The sequence below is a fragment of the Gambusia affinis genome, linkage group LG12, assembly GCF_019740435.1.
Source record: "Gambusia affinis linkage group LG12, SWU_Gaff_1.0, whole genome shotgun sequence".
NCBI lineage: Eukaryota > Metazoa > Chordata > Actinopteri > Cyprinodontiformes > Poeciliidae > Gambusia > Gambusia affinis.
The window spans coordinates 26,494,914-26,511,428 of NC_057879.1; the positions used below are offsets into that span (position 1 = coordinate 26,494,914).

At 38.6% G+C, this 16,515-nt stretch overlaps 2 protein-coding genes and 1 pseudogene across 2 annotated transcripts; all 3 read right to left on the reverse strand.

Moving 5' to 3' along the window:
• Window positions 1-395: 395 nt before the first annotated feature.
• On the reverse strand, window positions 396-3,925 carry LOC122841720 (zinc finger protein-like). Its single transcript, XM_044135278.1, has 2 exons — window positions 3,598-3,925; window positions 396-2,019 (listed from the first exon to the last, which is right to left on the reverse strand). Exons 1-2 carry the CDS (start codon window positions 3,788-3,790, stop codon window positions 983-985), a joined length of 1,230 nt encoding a protein of 409 aa, XP_043991213.1. The 5' UTR covers window positions 3,791-3,925; the 3' UTR covers window positions 396-982.
• Window positions 3,926-4,628: 703 nt separating this feature from the next.
• Window positions 4,629-6,869, reverse strand: LOC122841688 (tripartite motif-containing protein 16-like). The gene has a single exon (XM_044135229.1). The coding sequence runs from the start codon at window positions 6,822-6,824 to the stop codon at window positions 5,163-5,165; it is 1,662 nt and encodes a 553-aa protein (XP_043991164.1). The 5' UTR covers window positions 6,825-6,869; the 3' UTR covers window positions 4,629-5,162.
• A 5,172-nt stretch (window positions 6,870-12,041) lies between these two features.
• On the reverse strand, window positions 12,042-16,018 carry LOC122841705 (annotated as a pseudogene).
• Window positions 16,019-16,515: the final 497 nt, after the last annotated feature.

Consider the following 16,515-nt stretch of genomic DNA (forward strand, 5'->3'; position numbering starts at 1 on the left):
CAAAAACTGAAAAAGCTTAAACACCATATACACCTTAATAGGCACTGAAATATACAGAGGAGACTGTACAATCTTGAGACTAAAAATAGCCAAAATCAGAAAACTTCATTATTTCCACTGTTAAGAGTACAGCCAATCAGCAGTAAGGAAAATAAATGGTGCTTGTACAGTGGCTGCATTGCAAATACCAGCCAATAGTGCGTCAAATAGCACTTTGTCAAAGTATTTTAGCCTCCAATGCAGCATTTTCTTTTAAATATTTCACAGATACTCTCCAAGAAAACAAGAATTTGTAAACAGGCATAATCTGAATAGCATGAGTGAACTGTAGCACAAAATATGACATTTGTCCATAAATTCTGCTTCAGTTCACAGACATAGAAGTCTCTTAAGAACTGGCAAAAAAAAGTTCTGATGAACCCATTATTTCACTGTTACTCTTTAGCAGTGGCAGCTGGTGAAAAAAAAAATATTTCCCTTCCTAGTCCAGTATACAGATTCAAATAAATGATCAAAAAATTACTACAACTCCACAATGATACAATATTCTTCAACTGGCAAAATAACATGGAGGGCTAAATTAGCAAAAAATTAAAGTTCTCTTCCTTAACTTGCAAAATATGTAGTATGTAGGAATACCAAACTAACGTGTGAGAACCTACAATTTAACTCTGAACAAAAAGCAGTCTAAACTCTAACAAAACAATGTTTTTGAAAATAAACTAATGACACCAGATAGCAGAAGCCTCTCAACCTAAACAAACTAAAACACACTGGTTTATAACGAAATAATCATGGCTACAAACAAAAAATTAACCCAGAAAAGCAGAAGACTAAACCAGGTTCCGATAAAACCACAACAACAAACAACCACAAACGATTGGCTATTTAGCTGAACTTCTGGGGCCCTATTCAGAAACGTCCCAAAATTACTTCATTTTCATTTTCGCAAATTGAAAACTGCAAAGAAAAGTTTAAATATTTATAATGTTAACTGTGTGTGAGAGTCAAATGTCTCCCTCTCACTGTTATGTTTTAGTTTCATGTGGGAAATCAGATTACCAGGACGGAGAAAAAGTTGTCCGCACGTCTGACATGAAAAACTTTTTTGTTGTGTGTGAGTTTTCCTGTGAACATTCAAATTACTTTTTCGAGTGAAACTTTTTCCACATGTCTGACAAGAGAACGGCCTCTCATTTGTGTGGATTCGTCTGTGGACATTTAAGTCCGAACTCTGAATAAAAGATTTTCCACATGTGTCACAAAAAAAAGGCCTATCACCTGTATGAATTTTCTTGTGAAGCCTTAAGTGACTAATTCGAGAGAAACGTTTTTCACATGTTTCACATGAAAAAGGCTTCTCACCTGTATGAATTTTCTTGTGAAAATTTAGATGATCTACTCGAGTGAAACTTTTTCCACACGTTTCACATAAAAAAGGCTTCCTACATGTGTGGGTTCTGTAAAACTGTGCCTGTGCCTCATTATGAGAATGACTCTCTGAAACAGTGGAGCTGCTTCCTTCCTTGTCTTTGTTCTCAACTACAGGAAATATCTGAAAGGAGAGCTGCTCAGTTTGTGGTCCTCCATCACACATGCCATTTTTCTGAAGAGTAGAAGAATCCATCAAAGTAACAAACAGCTTTTGGACAAGATGTTGTCCCTCCTGACTGCTGCATAGGTCATTCTGGTTCTGCCTGGTTGGAAAATGTTCTGGTCCATGCTGCTCATGTTGAAGCACTGAATAATCTGGTTCCTTCTTTTCTACAATTATCAGTTGAGGTTCTGATTCCTCCTCTTCCTTAATCCAGTTATTTCCTTGAATGTCCTGTTCATCAGTCAGTGGTGATTTGGGGTCCTCATCTTCCTCTTTAATACAAGGAAGTCGTGGTTCCCTTAGTTCTCCGGTACATTGATGTCCTAATTCCTCCTGGTCAGGACTGGACGTCCTCCCCTGGTTACAAACCTGTTGGATGGCAAAGGTTTTCTCCTCAATGGAGAATTGTGGCTGTTGGAGGTCTGTGGGCATAAAGGAAGAGATCATTGATATAATTTAATTGATGACTGCTTTATGCATCAGCCTGGTTTTTCTTGGAGATCCAAGACTGCTGGCATCACACAGATTATCTAAACTTAGTTTGTAGTGCTTATTTATTTTCAGGAAAAAACTGTCCACACTAATTGGCAGCCCTGGTACAGATGTTAAAAAGTAAGATAAATTCTGATTGTATTACAATAAAAAGAACAATAAAAACCTCTAACTTTAAGACATTTATTCAGTGGTGAACTTTGTTACAGTTACTGACACCACAAACAGTTCCTACAAAATAAAACGTAACTTAAGTATTTAAAACCTCAATTTTTAAAGTTGACCAGACTGTGTAGGAACTTTAACTGGTAAAGCACATTATTCTTTGGAGTGTAAATATGACATTTGTGGCATGGTTGATGACTGAAGCAACAACATTCTTCAGGATCTACAAGGTCCTGAATGAGCTTATAAATGAAGAATTTACGGAACTTCCTGCACTTGGCCAAAATACTTATTTTGCTGACCATCTCCTCCACTATTCTCTGCATCAAACTGCAAAAACAACAGTCTTCCCAGCAACCTTCATGTGTCCAAAACAGAATATATTGTAGATCAGACCTAAAACAATCCAAAGCACAGGTCCGAGCAAGATCCAACACAGCCAATTAGCTTTAATTAGAGGCCCGAACTCGAAGTAAACCCTACATAAGAAAGAAAAGTGACATATTTACTACATTCCATGAAGCCAAAGTATATCTTCTTGTTGTCAACTACCAGCTTAAAATACTTCAAAACCTTTGACTTTACCTCTGCTAGCATAGTAGTTTATTATTTAACATATTCCAGGTCCATTTAGTCACTTATTGTAACTGCAGTAAATATCCTCTGGAATGTGTAATTGAGGGGAGCGGAGCCAGGTGTGCATTAATTGTGCAATGCGCTGCGCTTGTTACAATCCAACTTCAGCACTGCGTTTCTTTTATTCTTCAAGAGGATAAATGACTTACTTTTCTAATTAGCCTTTCATAAATAGCTAAAAACAAATTACATAGTGCATTCGATTTTAGCATTATCTGTGCTATTTTATAGGCTTTTTAAAATGCGTCACAAAAGCCCAAGTTGGGTCAGATTCAGCTCAGGCTATACATATAAAATCTACAACAGATTTGATGTGAATCAGGAAGCTACACATGTGGCCCCAGCCATGTAGCAGCAACATAACCCTTCTCTCTGGAACACATGATGATATACATGATGAACACAAGCAGTGTGACTCACAATACAGTAAACATACATACCAGTATAACTTAATGTGGGTCTGAATTTTGCTATTAATTGAACAGTGTTTGTCGGAAAACATTTACTATTATTTCGGGTATCGTTTGCATTAACATAATTAATTATGTGGCTTAAATAGTTTTCAGAGACACTAACAAACATTTTCTAATCGTGCTGCAACATTTTGTACTGGGCTACAAAACGACGAACCTCTGTAGCATCGGAGCTAGCAGCTAAAAACAGTTCGTGTTCAGCCCTGATCGCCGACCTACTTTATCCAGACCTACCAGAGGTTTGCAGCTCCGAACCGATTCTGTTGAGCTTTATTTGTTGCTGCAAGTTAATCCCCATTATTCTGCGCTGAGCATCGAGCTCTTCCTCATAACGGACAATGGTTTTTTCAACCTCTGTGAAGATTTCTTGAGCAGCAGCAGTTAGTCGCTCCCTGATAAACTCCCTCAGGTGCTGAACTGAAGACATGGTTACTGAAATATTCAGCTGTGATGGGCAATACAACAGTCTTTATGACGATTGCTGCAGCTGGCGCCGTTTTTATTTCTTTCTTTTCTTTTTTTTCCCCTGGTTTTTTTTTTTGTTGTTGTTGTTTTTTTTAATTTCCGCTCGGGCCACACTGAGACAAAAAGCTGATTGGTCCATTTACCACCCCTTGGTGGGCTGGAGTGGAACCGCAGCTTGTCAGCAAAACAACACATTAGCTGAACTGGACCTTTAGTGCGTGTTTCAGTCTTCCTTCTACCCCAATGGGTTTCATTCTGAAAAGCAAACAAAACCTGCCTCTAGTAAGCTTTTAGTTCCCTGTATAACTGTTACTTGTTTTACTACTGATGTTCTTAACTGTCCTTTTACTTTTACTTGATGGCTTTGAAGCTGTAGTTAAACAGTGTTCATATTTATCTTTGACGCTGCTTGGAATAATGTTTCCACTGACTGTGAATGAGATGCAGCAAAACAGCACAATTTTGAGGTGAAAACATGTTTTCAATAATAATAGGAAATACTGATTGATTGGGTGTTTCCAGTCAATCAGGAACCAACAAAGTATATATAAATATTGTTTCTTACTGATGATCTTATAATGATTTAACTCTGAGCAGGAGAGTCGATCAGAACTCTGGAGAAACTGGATCATGTGGTTATGATGATGTATTTCTCATATAAAATATTCTGGAAGTGTTCATGTTTAAATCAAAGCTTTATTTATTTGGATACAAAACACACAAATACAGAAATGATAAAATAAGAATTTGATTTATTCTCTCTATATCAATGAAACAATAATAAACATTTACTGGACCCATTGTCATGTAAGAACGAAACATTCCTGTAGGGGGCAGCATCCCATCACCAACACCGCTTAACAAGGAAGCAACATGACAGTTTTAATCTGAATTTTTTCCACCTAAGAATCAGAAAAACATGAAACTAGCTTAAGTCCACAATAAGACAATATCTGTTATATCATTGGTAGGTATTAATTTAATTGGTAGATTAATGTATTACCAATTTGTTGGTAATTAGTAATATTATAATTGGTCATATTAATTGGTAAATGAGTTACAACAAGAACATTATCACAGCACTAATTTCCCTTTTTCAACTTGAGGAGTAGTATGTGGTTTTATGTCTGAGTTCAGAGCCTGAAAGTGGAAACAGTAAATATTCTTGTGCTGATCAGCTGTTTTGAACACCAGACTTTAAGAAAAACCTGTGCTGACAATCTCTACATACTGATTTATATGCAGTTTAGAAACAAAATAACAACAATCAAGAACAAATCTGTTGCAGGATTAAGATTCGGAATCAAACCCACAGAACCCTAAGTGGGTTCTGTCTATTTGGGTTCACAGAACTCTGCATGGCATGCAAACCCAACCCAAATTCCTGCATGTAGCGGCTGAGTGAATGTGGTCTGGACTCTGTGGATCAGAGTCATGGTGTCAGAGACGTTGTAGAAGGACAGAATACCTGCTCTGTGATCCAGGAACACTCCCACTCTGGAGGAAACTGGACTTTTAATGGTGGTCCAGATGTTGTTGTGACCAAATTTATAATGGTTTTGGTGACAATCTAAAGCCCAAGATTTGTCATTACCTCCAAATAAGGATTCATTCCCATTTCCTGCTCTGCTGATATTCTTGTATGCGACTGCTACATAAACGCTCCCTCTTTTCTCCACCTCCCAGTAACAACGTCCAGTCAGACTCTCGCTACTCAAAACCTGGCGCCAGTGAGTGAATCTTTCTGGGTGACTAGAATAAGACTGATGTTGAGCCTTTCTTGTCACCCTCTTGTTTTCCCTTGACAACACCAGCCATTTGTGAGCTGTGTTTGGATCCAGAGCGATTTCACATGAATATTTTAAGAATCCATCTCTGCTAACAGGTTCTGATTCTGACAGTAGAACATCCACCTCAGTGAGTGTCAGTGAACTTTGTTTCCACGTTTCTCTCAGGACATCTTGTAGTTCAGCTCTGAGCTCTGACACAGCTGCTGTCACGTCCTCAAAGTGTCTCAGACGACGAACCTTGATGCTGGATGAGTGTGTAGACTCACTGAGTGCTGGCAGTGAGGGGTAGTTGAGGAGAAACTGGTTGTGATCCTCTGTGTGTGAGAGCTGCTCCAGCTCAGCGTCTTTCCTCTTCAGCTCAGTGATCTCCTGCTCCAGCTTCTCCTGAACATCTTTGACTCGACTCACTTCAGTTTCCTGCTGGGATCTGATCTGCTGCTTCACATCAGAGCTTCTTTTCTGGAGGAGACGGATCAGCTCAGTGAAGATCTTCTCACTGTCCTCCACTGTTTTATCAGCAGAGTGATTGATGGCCTCCACCTCCTGTTGAAGCAGCTTCATGTCTTTTTCTTTTTCCTGGAGCACTTGTTGGATTTTCTTTTGTTTCTCCTCCAGCTCTTTCTGCCTCTCAGTCCTTTCTACTGCAGCTGACACTGTGTTGTGGCCTTTATGTTCATCCATTAAACACAAACTACAGATACACTTCTGATCAGTGCGGCAGAACATTTTCTTCACCTCATTATGACGAGAGCAGATGTTCTCCTGGAGGTTCTTGGACGGCTCCACCAGCTTGTGTTTCTTAAATGCAGATGAATCATAATGAGGCTGAAGGTGTTTCTCACAGTAAGAGGCCAGACAGACTAAACAGGATTTGGTGGCTTTCAGTTTTCTTCCAGTGCAGAAATCACAGGCCACATCGTCAGGTCCAGCATAGCGGAGATCAGCATCAGCAGCTTGGAGTCCAGTCTTCTTCAGCTGATCCACTAATGCTGCAAAGACTGTGTTTTTCTTCAAAACAGGCCTCGGTGTGAATGTTTCCCTGCACTGAGGGCAGCTGTAAATTCCTTCCTGATCCCCTTTATCCCAGTGCGTTTTAATACAGTTCATACAGTAGCTGTGTCCACAGGGAATAGTTACCGGATTCTTCACTAGATCCAGACAGATCGAACAGGATAGGGTTTCTTGATTCAGCTGATTCTCCTCCATTTTTCTTCTCAGTTACAGAGACTGTGTGATTCTTCTTTTGAGAGAAAGTGCTGTGAGCTGTTTGCTCAGAAGAATGTTGTGTTGCAGGTCTTACACTTATTTAAAAGGGTGGTAACGCCCATCCAATCTCTGGTTCTGGAGGAAGGAGTTAGACAGACTGAGAAGAGATGATTAACGAGGGAAATATTTGTGTTTCAGATAATGATTTCTACTGCCAGACCAGCTCATAACCTTACTTATCCTTGAGGTATCATCCACTCAGATGAGTCCCCACAGATAGCATCATATTTAGCTAAAGGTTATTTCAATCAATCAATCAATCAATCAATCAATCAATCAATCAATCAATCAATCAATCAATCAATCAATCAATCAATCAATCAATCAATCAATCAATCAATCAATCAATCAATCAATCAATCAATCAATCAATCAATCAATCAATCAATCAATCAATCAATCAATCAATCAAGCACATTTCAGCAGCAAGGCATTTCAAAGTGCTTTACATCAAGTCAAACACAGAAACACAATGCAACATAGAATCAACAATAAAAACACATCAAGTCAGATTCCATCAATAAATTTGCAATTGATTACGTTTCTAATAAAACTCTAAGCAAGTGGGTTTTTAGTTGAGATTTAAAGGAAGTCAGTGTTTCAGCTGTTTTACAATTTTCTGGAAGTTTGTTCCAGATTTGTGGTGCATAGATGCTAAATGCTGCTTCTCCTCGTTTGGTTCTGGTTCTGGGGACGCAGAGCAGAACCAGAACCAGAAGACCTGAGAGGTTCTGGAAGGTTGATACAACAGCAGCAAATCTTTAATGTATTGTGGTGCTAAACCATTCAGTGGTTTATAAACTAACAGTATTTTAAAGTCTATTCTTTGAGCTACAGGGAGCCAGTGGAGAGACTTTAAAACTGGTGTTATGTGCTCTATCTTCCTGGTTTTAGTCAGAACTCCAGCAGCAGCATTCTGGATCACCTGCAGCTGTTTGATTGATTTGTTGGACAGACCTGTGAAGACGCCGTTACAATAATCAATACGACTGAAGATAAACGCATGGATGAGTTTCTCTAGATCTGGCTGAGACATTAGTCCTTTAATCCTGGAAATGTTCTTCAGGTGATAGAAGGCCAACTTTGTGACTGTCTTTATGTGACTCTGAAGGTTCAGGTCAGAACAAAACTCCCCCCAGAAATCCAGGGAAAATAGACATCAGTGTAACACAAGGAAGAGACAGGATTAAACAGGACCTAATGGAAGCAGTTGGTAACCGTGTGGAAGCAATTTAACTGTTGAAAAAGCTTTTTCAATAGTTCTATTGAGCTCAGCCTGTAATTCTGCAGTAGTTATTTGTCCAGATTATTCTTTTTTATCAGAGATTTGATAACTGCTGCTTTCAAAGCCTGGAGGGAAACAGCTGATGAGAAAATGAGAGAATCAGATAATTGTCAATGACAGGCAGTACTTTTATAAGGAAAGCTCTCGGTATGAAGACAGCAGAAACTTGAGCTTACTTAATTTGTGATTTCTTCCATGCTTTAACAGTTCAGCAGTTGAAATTGAGTCATTTTTTTCTGCATTTGTTATGTCTGGGCATAGTATTAGTATTGGATTTAGTATTAACACTAAAATATTTTACATTTTCTCTGCAAAGAAGTTGGCAAATTCATTGCAGGCAGTCCTTGATTGCAGTTCAGGTGGTAGAGTCACTGGAGGGTTTGTGAGCCTGTCAACTGTTTCAAATAACCGTTAACACAGTAGCACCAGAGTAGCACAGGGAAATCTTGCAGCAGATCAAGCGGCTAAGAGAGCCACTTGACCTGTCAATCCTCTGGCTTTCCACAAAGTGTTTCATGGTATAAATCACTGTAGTGTGACTTGATAAGGTGCTATACAAGTACAAATACCATGAAACACTTTGTGGAAAGCCAGAGGATTGACAGAGGTCACAGGACTTTGGAGAGGACCGGATGGACGTCTCATTCTTCCTCTCAAGTTGGGACAAACCACTTTTCAGAAAGCACATGGAGTAGGCCCAGGTGATGAGAAACCTGGAACACTGGTGGCATCCATATATGAAAGATTATGTTAAGTCTTGTGTTCTGTGTTCCCAGTACAATCCCAAACCAACCATCAACCCACATCAACCTTTGGAGACAAAACCAGGGAAAGAGATCATTATTGATTTGACAGACATGGTAGTGCAAGAGAGAGGATGCAGATATGTGCTGATGTGTAGTATCTCAAAAGGTACCAAAACATGTTTACTCTGGATGGCCTACCAAAAGAGAGGACAGTAAGTCAGTGATCAAATATCTCATTAGCTTTTATATTTCAAGATAATTTTTCTGAAAAGGTGAGATCTGACAATGAGACACAGCTGCTGCCAGTGAGAGTTTTATTTCCTTAACTGATATTTTTGATAAAACCGGTTTGTTCTCCCAGTCACAAAATGTTTGTTTACATCAGACGCTCATCTGAACATGACGGAAAAAGGAAACAAATTTTTTGACAGACTGGATCTGCTGCATTCAGGGGAAGAAAGAAGAGGCGAACTAGAACAGAAACTTGTCATTGTATTTATTTTGAGAGGCTAAGAGAATCTAACATATTGTAAAAGCACATTAGTAACCGGGTGAAGGTGAGAAAGGGGACCAGGCAAACTGGCTGCGGGAGAAGGACACAGAGGAGCAAGAAGGAGTGATTCACACTCTTTACTGGTTGATGGCTGTACTGCACCATGTTGCTGTTTGCCAGCCACCATTAAAATCCAATTGAAGAATAAGAATAATCAAGGAGGAGTAACTAACAGTCAAAACATAATTCCAATGGAACAAAGAATGACCAAACACAAATAGTAAATATCGACCAAAAGATTCATCAAAAGCAGTTTTGCTTTTCCTCCTGAGTGAAGGAAATACATTCCTCGAGGAGTAGCATTCTTCAACTTTTAGATGCGTTTCTTGTCCTATACACTTCAATTAAATGGCCAAACTGCCTCACTAGCATGCAGTCGAGTTCTACAGGCCTCTGCTACTGAGCTAACATTGGAGTCAGGCGAAGCAGAGAGATTTGGTGTTTACTGCAAAGTGCCGTCTGCTAACTGTGAAAATGTGAACAAACGAGGAGGCAAGCCCATAAAACATAAAATTTGGACTTTTGTTAGGACGGTTTAGGAAATGATTGTGGGTGAACCAAAGAGTCTCATAGTTAAATACCCCTGTCTTAGAGGAACAACCAAGTCTGCTCATCACTATTGAGACAGAATATTGTACTGGCTCTATGACAACACATTTGCGACTGCCTCAGCTCTGAACAATGTCAGGAATTTAAGTTCCTCCTTCCTTAAAAGACAGACTTTTGTGCCAAAACAAATTTTAGCTGATAAAATTTTCATTTTTTAAATTCTTTCTTTTCCACCCATTTCTAAAAATAGAATACAATTCTCAGGCTCCTGACAATTACAAGTACACCCTTTTTTAAGAAGTAGCTTGTATTCTCAGGAATAGCTTGTACTTGCATAACTTATCTGTTTCCCAGTCACAAAATGTTTTAAACCCATCTCTTGCAAATTTTAACCAGCAAACAAATATTGTCTGTTGGCTCCAAAATCAGACAAAACTTTTCGGTTTTGTTCTGATTTCAGAAAGGTTAATAAAGTAACTAAACCTGATTCATACCCTCTGGCTCGTATGGATGACTGTATTGACTAAACTGGTAATGCTAAATTCATCAGTAAGATAGAGCTACTAAGGGGTGATTGGCAGGTCACTTTATCTAAAAGGACACAAACAATCTTTACCTTCTTTACGCCTCATGGTTTGAATTCACACAATGTTATGTTCTTTGGTTGAGGAATGGACTGGCAACCTTTGACAAATAAAGTTGTTGTGCTGTGTGTTTGGATGACATTGTTGTGTATCCAGATACCTGGTTTTCTCTCCTGGAACAACAGTTTGACCTTCTGGTAACTCCAGGGAATGCAGCCAAATGAGGGTTTGCTCAAGCTCTTCCCAACTCTTATCTTGGTCATCAAGTGAGTCAAGACAAAGTATGTTCTGTTCATGCAAAAGCAGAGGCTATTGAGAAGTGTCCACCACCAGCAACTAAGAAGGAACTGATGAAATTCTTAGGTTTATTGGAAATACCACAGAGCCTTCTGCAGAAACCTTTCAACTGTGGTTGCACCTCTGACAGATCTTTTAAAGTAATGTGGCACACATTTGGTCTTTTGAGGAGGTGAAGAAGTTGTTGGGCCGTTCTCCTGTCTTGATGGTCCCCGATATAAGTAAGCCATTTAAACTCCATGTTGATGCCAGTCATGTTGGAACAGGGGGAGTCCTTTTGGAAATGGGTGGTTTTTCAATGAATAGATTTCTTTTCTAAGAAATATGCTGAATTACTCAGTTATTGAAAAAGAGACCCTTACTCTTATTTGGTCTTTACAACATTTTGTGGTCTATATTGGTTCAGGGCCTTTATGGAACATTAGTATACAGGTCCACTTAGATATGTTATCAGTTTCTAACATTTTGCTTTATGAATGGTTTTCCTCACAGAACTGAGGAATAGTTAGGGAACACAGTTTAGGTTGAGACGTGAAGAGTTAAAGCTGAACAGCAATACAAAATGTTCGGAGCTCCTGGAAGTCTGGATCCATGTAGATTTATTTTATATTTAAAGGGCATACAACACACAAGTACAGAAACAATACAGTGGGAATTTTATTTACAGTGATTAAAAAAGATTTATTCTACATAACCAATAGTAATAAAGCAATAATAAATAATACCTGTACTCAAAGTCATGTAACAACCCAACCTTCCTGTAAAAGGCAGGGGCGCCCAAAGGTGCTGGCATCCTGCATGTTTTAATTCTAGTTATTATCTTCTCGGCATGTCAATGTTCTGCATGCTGAGGTCATCATCATTAGTTGGCCTGCTAATGATGCCTCATTATGCAGGATCCCAGCCCTTGAGGACTGATTTTGGACACCTCTGCTTTACTCCTATTTTGCAGAGGACAGAGAGCTGTAGACTGGGAAAAAGCCCACTTTCAAAGAGCAGTATTATGTGTTGCTTAGCCAGGCCATTTTATAGCATAATCAAATAACTATGTTACCTTAATTTGTTACAAAATACTACATATCAAACATAACTTAAAAGAAATGTGACTTCCTAATTTAAAGCCTTGAAATTATGCCTCTTGTTCTTTCTGCCTTCAGGAAGTCATCACAACATGGCTCCTCTATTGGCTTTACTGAGAAGTAGCTTGTATAATGAGCTAAGTAGCTGTGCAGTTCCACCAGATGTTTGCTAATTGCTGCTGGCTAGTCTAAAGGAGTTCAATTAAAGAGTAGTGGTAGTGCTGCGCCTCGACGGCGGAGCTAGGTCCACCCAGGTGTATAACTGCCATGGAGACTAAAGGATTTCTCAAACATGCAAGAAAAAATAAAGCCAACAATCCAGGTACATATTTGATGAGTGAATAACAATATTACATGACGTAAAACTAAAAAAGTCTATTATACATCTATATATTCAACTTGGAAAATGTAATGACATGAGAGAAGTTATCCCTATGGGAAAATAAAGTAATCTATCAATCAATCAATCAATCAATCAATCAATCAATCAATCGTCTCTTATAAATATCTAAAGTAAAAGCAGAAACTCTGATCCATTTAAAATACACTTACATCGAATAAAATTTAATTTGCAGATATCTGTTTCAGCACAGCTCTCCGAACATCATAAAATCTGTAAGGTTCAAGTTTGGCCTTTGACTAGGACATTCCAACCCAACAATTATTTTGTTGTCCTGTTGTTGAGCCAGTTTGGAACAAGCTTCAGCTACTGGACAGATGGACCGAATTTTTTTTCTAGAAGAGTTTAAGACAAAGAAGACTTGATATTGAATTAATGAGTTTAAAACAAGCCCACATCATCAGCCCTCCAACACCATGCTGAACTACATCTAGGAGGCATCTACACAGTTATGACATTTCATTTCCAAATTGGACTGCAAACTCAGCTCAATAAGCTGCATTTTCTGATATTGTAGATATGCTTGTATCCTTAATAGCAGTCAACCACAATATGTAAAAGGTGTTTGTCCATAAGGTCCAAGTTGCTGCTATTTACAGACTTGGAGGTTTCCTATAACCTGATTTAGTCCATTTTCTTTTTCTAATATACCTGGCAAAGATAACTACTACCAGGAAAAGTTAAAGTATTTCTAATAGTTAATCTATGTGACAGTCAAGTGTTTTTGTTTAACGTGTGAATTCAATTTCCATACATTAATGAAGCTTTTTCCACATGTTTCACATGTAAAAGGTTTCTCACCTGTGTGAATTTTTCTGTGATCATTCAAATTTGAACTTGTTTTAAAACATTTTCCACATATGTCGCAAGAAAAAGATCTCTCACCTGTGTGAATTTTTGAGTGTACATTTAAATGATCAATTCGAGAAAAAGTTTTCCCACATACTTTACATAAAAAAGGTCTCTCACCTGTATGATTTCTCTTATGAGTGATTAAACTACTAATCTGAAAGAAACTCTGTCCACAAATTTGACAAGAGAAAGGCTTCTCCCCTGTATGAATTCTCTTATGAATGGTTAAACTACACATGTGAGAGAAACTTTTTCCACATGTTTGACAAGGAAAAAGCTTCTCATCTGTATGAGTTCTCTTGTGGACATTTAAATTACTAATTCGAGAGAAACATTTTCCACACGACTGGCATGAAAAAGGCTTTTCACCTGTATGAGTTCTCTTGTGGACATTTAAATCACCAATTCGAGAGAAACATTTTCCACACGACTGGCATGAAAAAGGCTTCTCTCCTGTATGAGTTCTCTCGTGGACATTTAAATCACCAATTCGAATGAAACTTTTTCCACATGACTGACACGAAAAAGGCTTCTCCCCTGTATGAATTTTCTTGTGTCGTTTCAAAGCACTAATTTTAGGAAAACCTTCACTACACAAATCACATGAAAAAGGCCATTCACCAGTGTGGGTTCTGTAATGGTTATTTAAGTTACTCTGATTTTTATACCATCTTCCACAAATGTCACATTTGAAAGACCTTTTCTTTGTGTCAATATGAGACTGACTCCCTGCTACAGAAGAGCTGCTTTCTGCCTGATCTTTGCTCTCAATTACATTAGATATATGAAAGGAAAACTCCTCAAGTTTTGGTTCTCTAACCACATTACCTTCCTGAAGAGTAGAAGTCTCAATCAAAGCAACAAACTGCTTCTGGACCAGCTGCTCTCCCTCCTTACTGCTGCAGAGGTTCTTCTGGTTCTGTCCAGTTGGTAAATGTTCTGGTGGCTGCTGTTCATGTAGAACCACTAAAGAATCTGGTTCCTTATTTCCTTCATTTATCAGAGGAGATTCTGTGTCATCCTCTTCTTTTTTAATCCATTCATAATCTTCCCATTGTTCAATAAGTGGAAGACCTGGTTCCTCCTCTTTCTCTGTATTACATGGATGCCCTGGTTCTGGTGATTTAACCTGCAATTGTTCCGGGTCGACCTCTTCCTCTTTAATCTGTTTAGGTTCTGCTTCTTCCTGGTCATGACTGGATGTCCTCCTGTGATGACATACCTGGGGGATGGCAGACATTTCCTCCTAAATGGAGATATGTGACTTTTGGAGGTCTGTGGGGACAATGGAAGATATCATTAATATAATTAAATTGATGACTGTTTCATTCATCAGTCTGGTTGTTCCTGGAGATCCTGAACTCTAATTGCATGAAGAATTGTCCTCCCAGCGACTGTCACTTGTCCACAACAGAAAAATTGATGTGAATCTAAAAGCTGCACATGTGACTGCAGCCAGGCAGCAGCAAGATAGCGGTTATCTCTTTAAAGCAGTGGCCAGTAGACATTTTTGAAGGTACAGCTGGTCACAAACCCCTATATTACGCATACTTTCTCTGAAACACACACACTGTAGTGACTATTTGTCCAAAACCTCAAACTCAAAAATCAAAAAAGTAAAAACCTAAACCTAATCAAAACAAAAAGTGAATTCAATTCAAATAGTCACTGATGCACCGTGGCTCCTGGCTTATACAGTCCAAAAGATCAAAAAGGGTCAAAATGCAGTTCTTTCTTTGTTTTATTCCACTGTTCAGGCAAAATACTTTACAGGTTTCACAGGATTCTGCTACTGCTCTTACTCTGATTCCATACTCTGATTCTTTTACTGACTGACAGCTGGTAACTGGTACTGTGACTGACTGGCAGGTAAAAACCATATGACCACCCACGTGCATGATGAGCTACCTAAGACCTACCTATTTATACCGTGAAACACCCACGTCCCAAACTGAAATTAATTAATCACTAGCCAAAAACCTATTCTAAATAACAAAAATTCTAATTATATATCAGCTGGAAAATAAGCAAAAACAAAACAAAACAAAAAAACCCTCCCGAATAAACTAAATCTAAATTCTAAGATTTAACTGAAAATGGATAAATAGCTCCACCATGCACAATGAACAAAGACAGTAAGACACATATTGCACATATTTTACTATACATACATGCCAATGCAATTCATACTGAGTTTAAATTTTGATGATAAATAACCGTTTGTCTGAAATCTCTACTATGACCATTGGTAGCATTGATATGTTTAATCAGTGGATATAACTGAACTCCATCTGGTTTTTCAGAGACTAACAAAATGTCTGTTTGTGCTGCAACATTTTAGTCCGAGCTACAAAGCTATCAATCTTTGTAGCATCAGAGCTAGCAGCTAAAAACAAAGGCTACAGAACTATCGCCGCTAATGGATTTCGGTCTGCAGTGAACACATCAGAACCTTTATCCAGACCTACCAGAACTTGATTTCTGCAGCTCTGAACTGATTATGTTGAGTTTTATTTGCTGTTTCCAGCTAATCCCCGTCATTATTCACTGAGCATCGACCTCTTCCTCGTAACAGACGATGGTTTTTTCAACCTCGGTGAAGATTTCTTGAGCAGCAGCAGTTAGTCTCTCTCGGATAAACTCTCTGAGATGCTGAACTGAAGACATGGTTACTGAAATATTCATGAGATACAACACAATCGTCTTTCTGCTAAGTCAGTACAAGCTGCGGCCTTTGTGTTTTACTTCAGCTTGAGGTCACAATGAGAGAACCAAGCTGATTAGCCCACTTCCGCCCCCTGGAGGTCTGGACTGGAACAGCAGCTTGGCAGCAAAAACAAACTGCCATTAATGGAACAGACGTTAAACAAGAATATTTGCTTCTTTAAAATGTATTTTCCTACAGTCCTCATATGTGTTATATTCTAATGTGGAAACAAAGTTTGTGTAGAACGTTTATGCTACATTTGTGCAGATAAAATATTCATTTGTGCCACTATAACTTTAAAGATGTTAATAAAAAAACGTTTCCAGAGAGCAGAGGTTAACCAGTCACCATACCCCTACTGCTCACATTAATATAATTAAACATAGTTACAGCCTACATCCATAGAAGCAATACTGAGACGGTGTTCATCTGTATTGAACACCATCAATTCAGTGTTCAATACTGTCTTGAACAATACAGTCTATTGAACACTGAATTGTTCAATAGACTGTATTGAACAATCTGAAGCAACTGACCCCTGACTTTCCATCAATCTGGGGCCTCTACAGTGAGTCACAA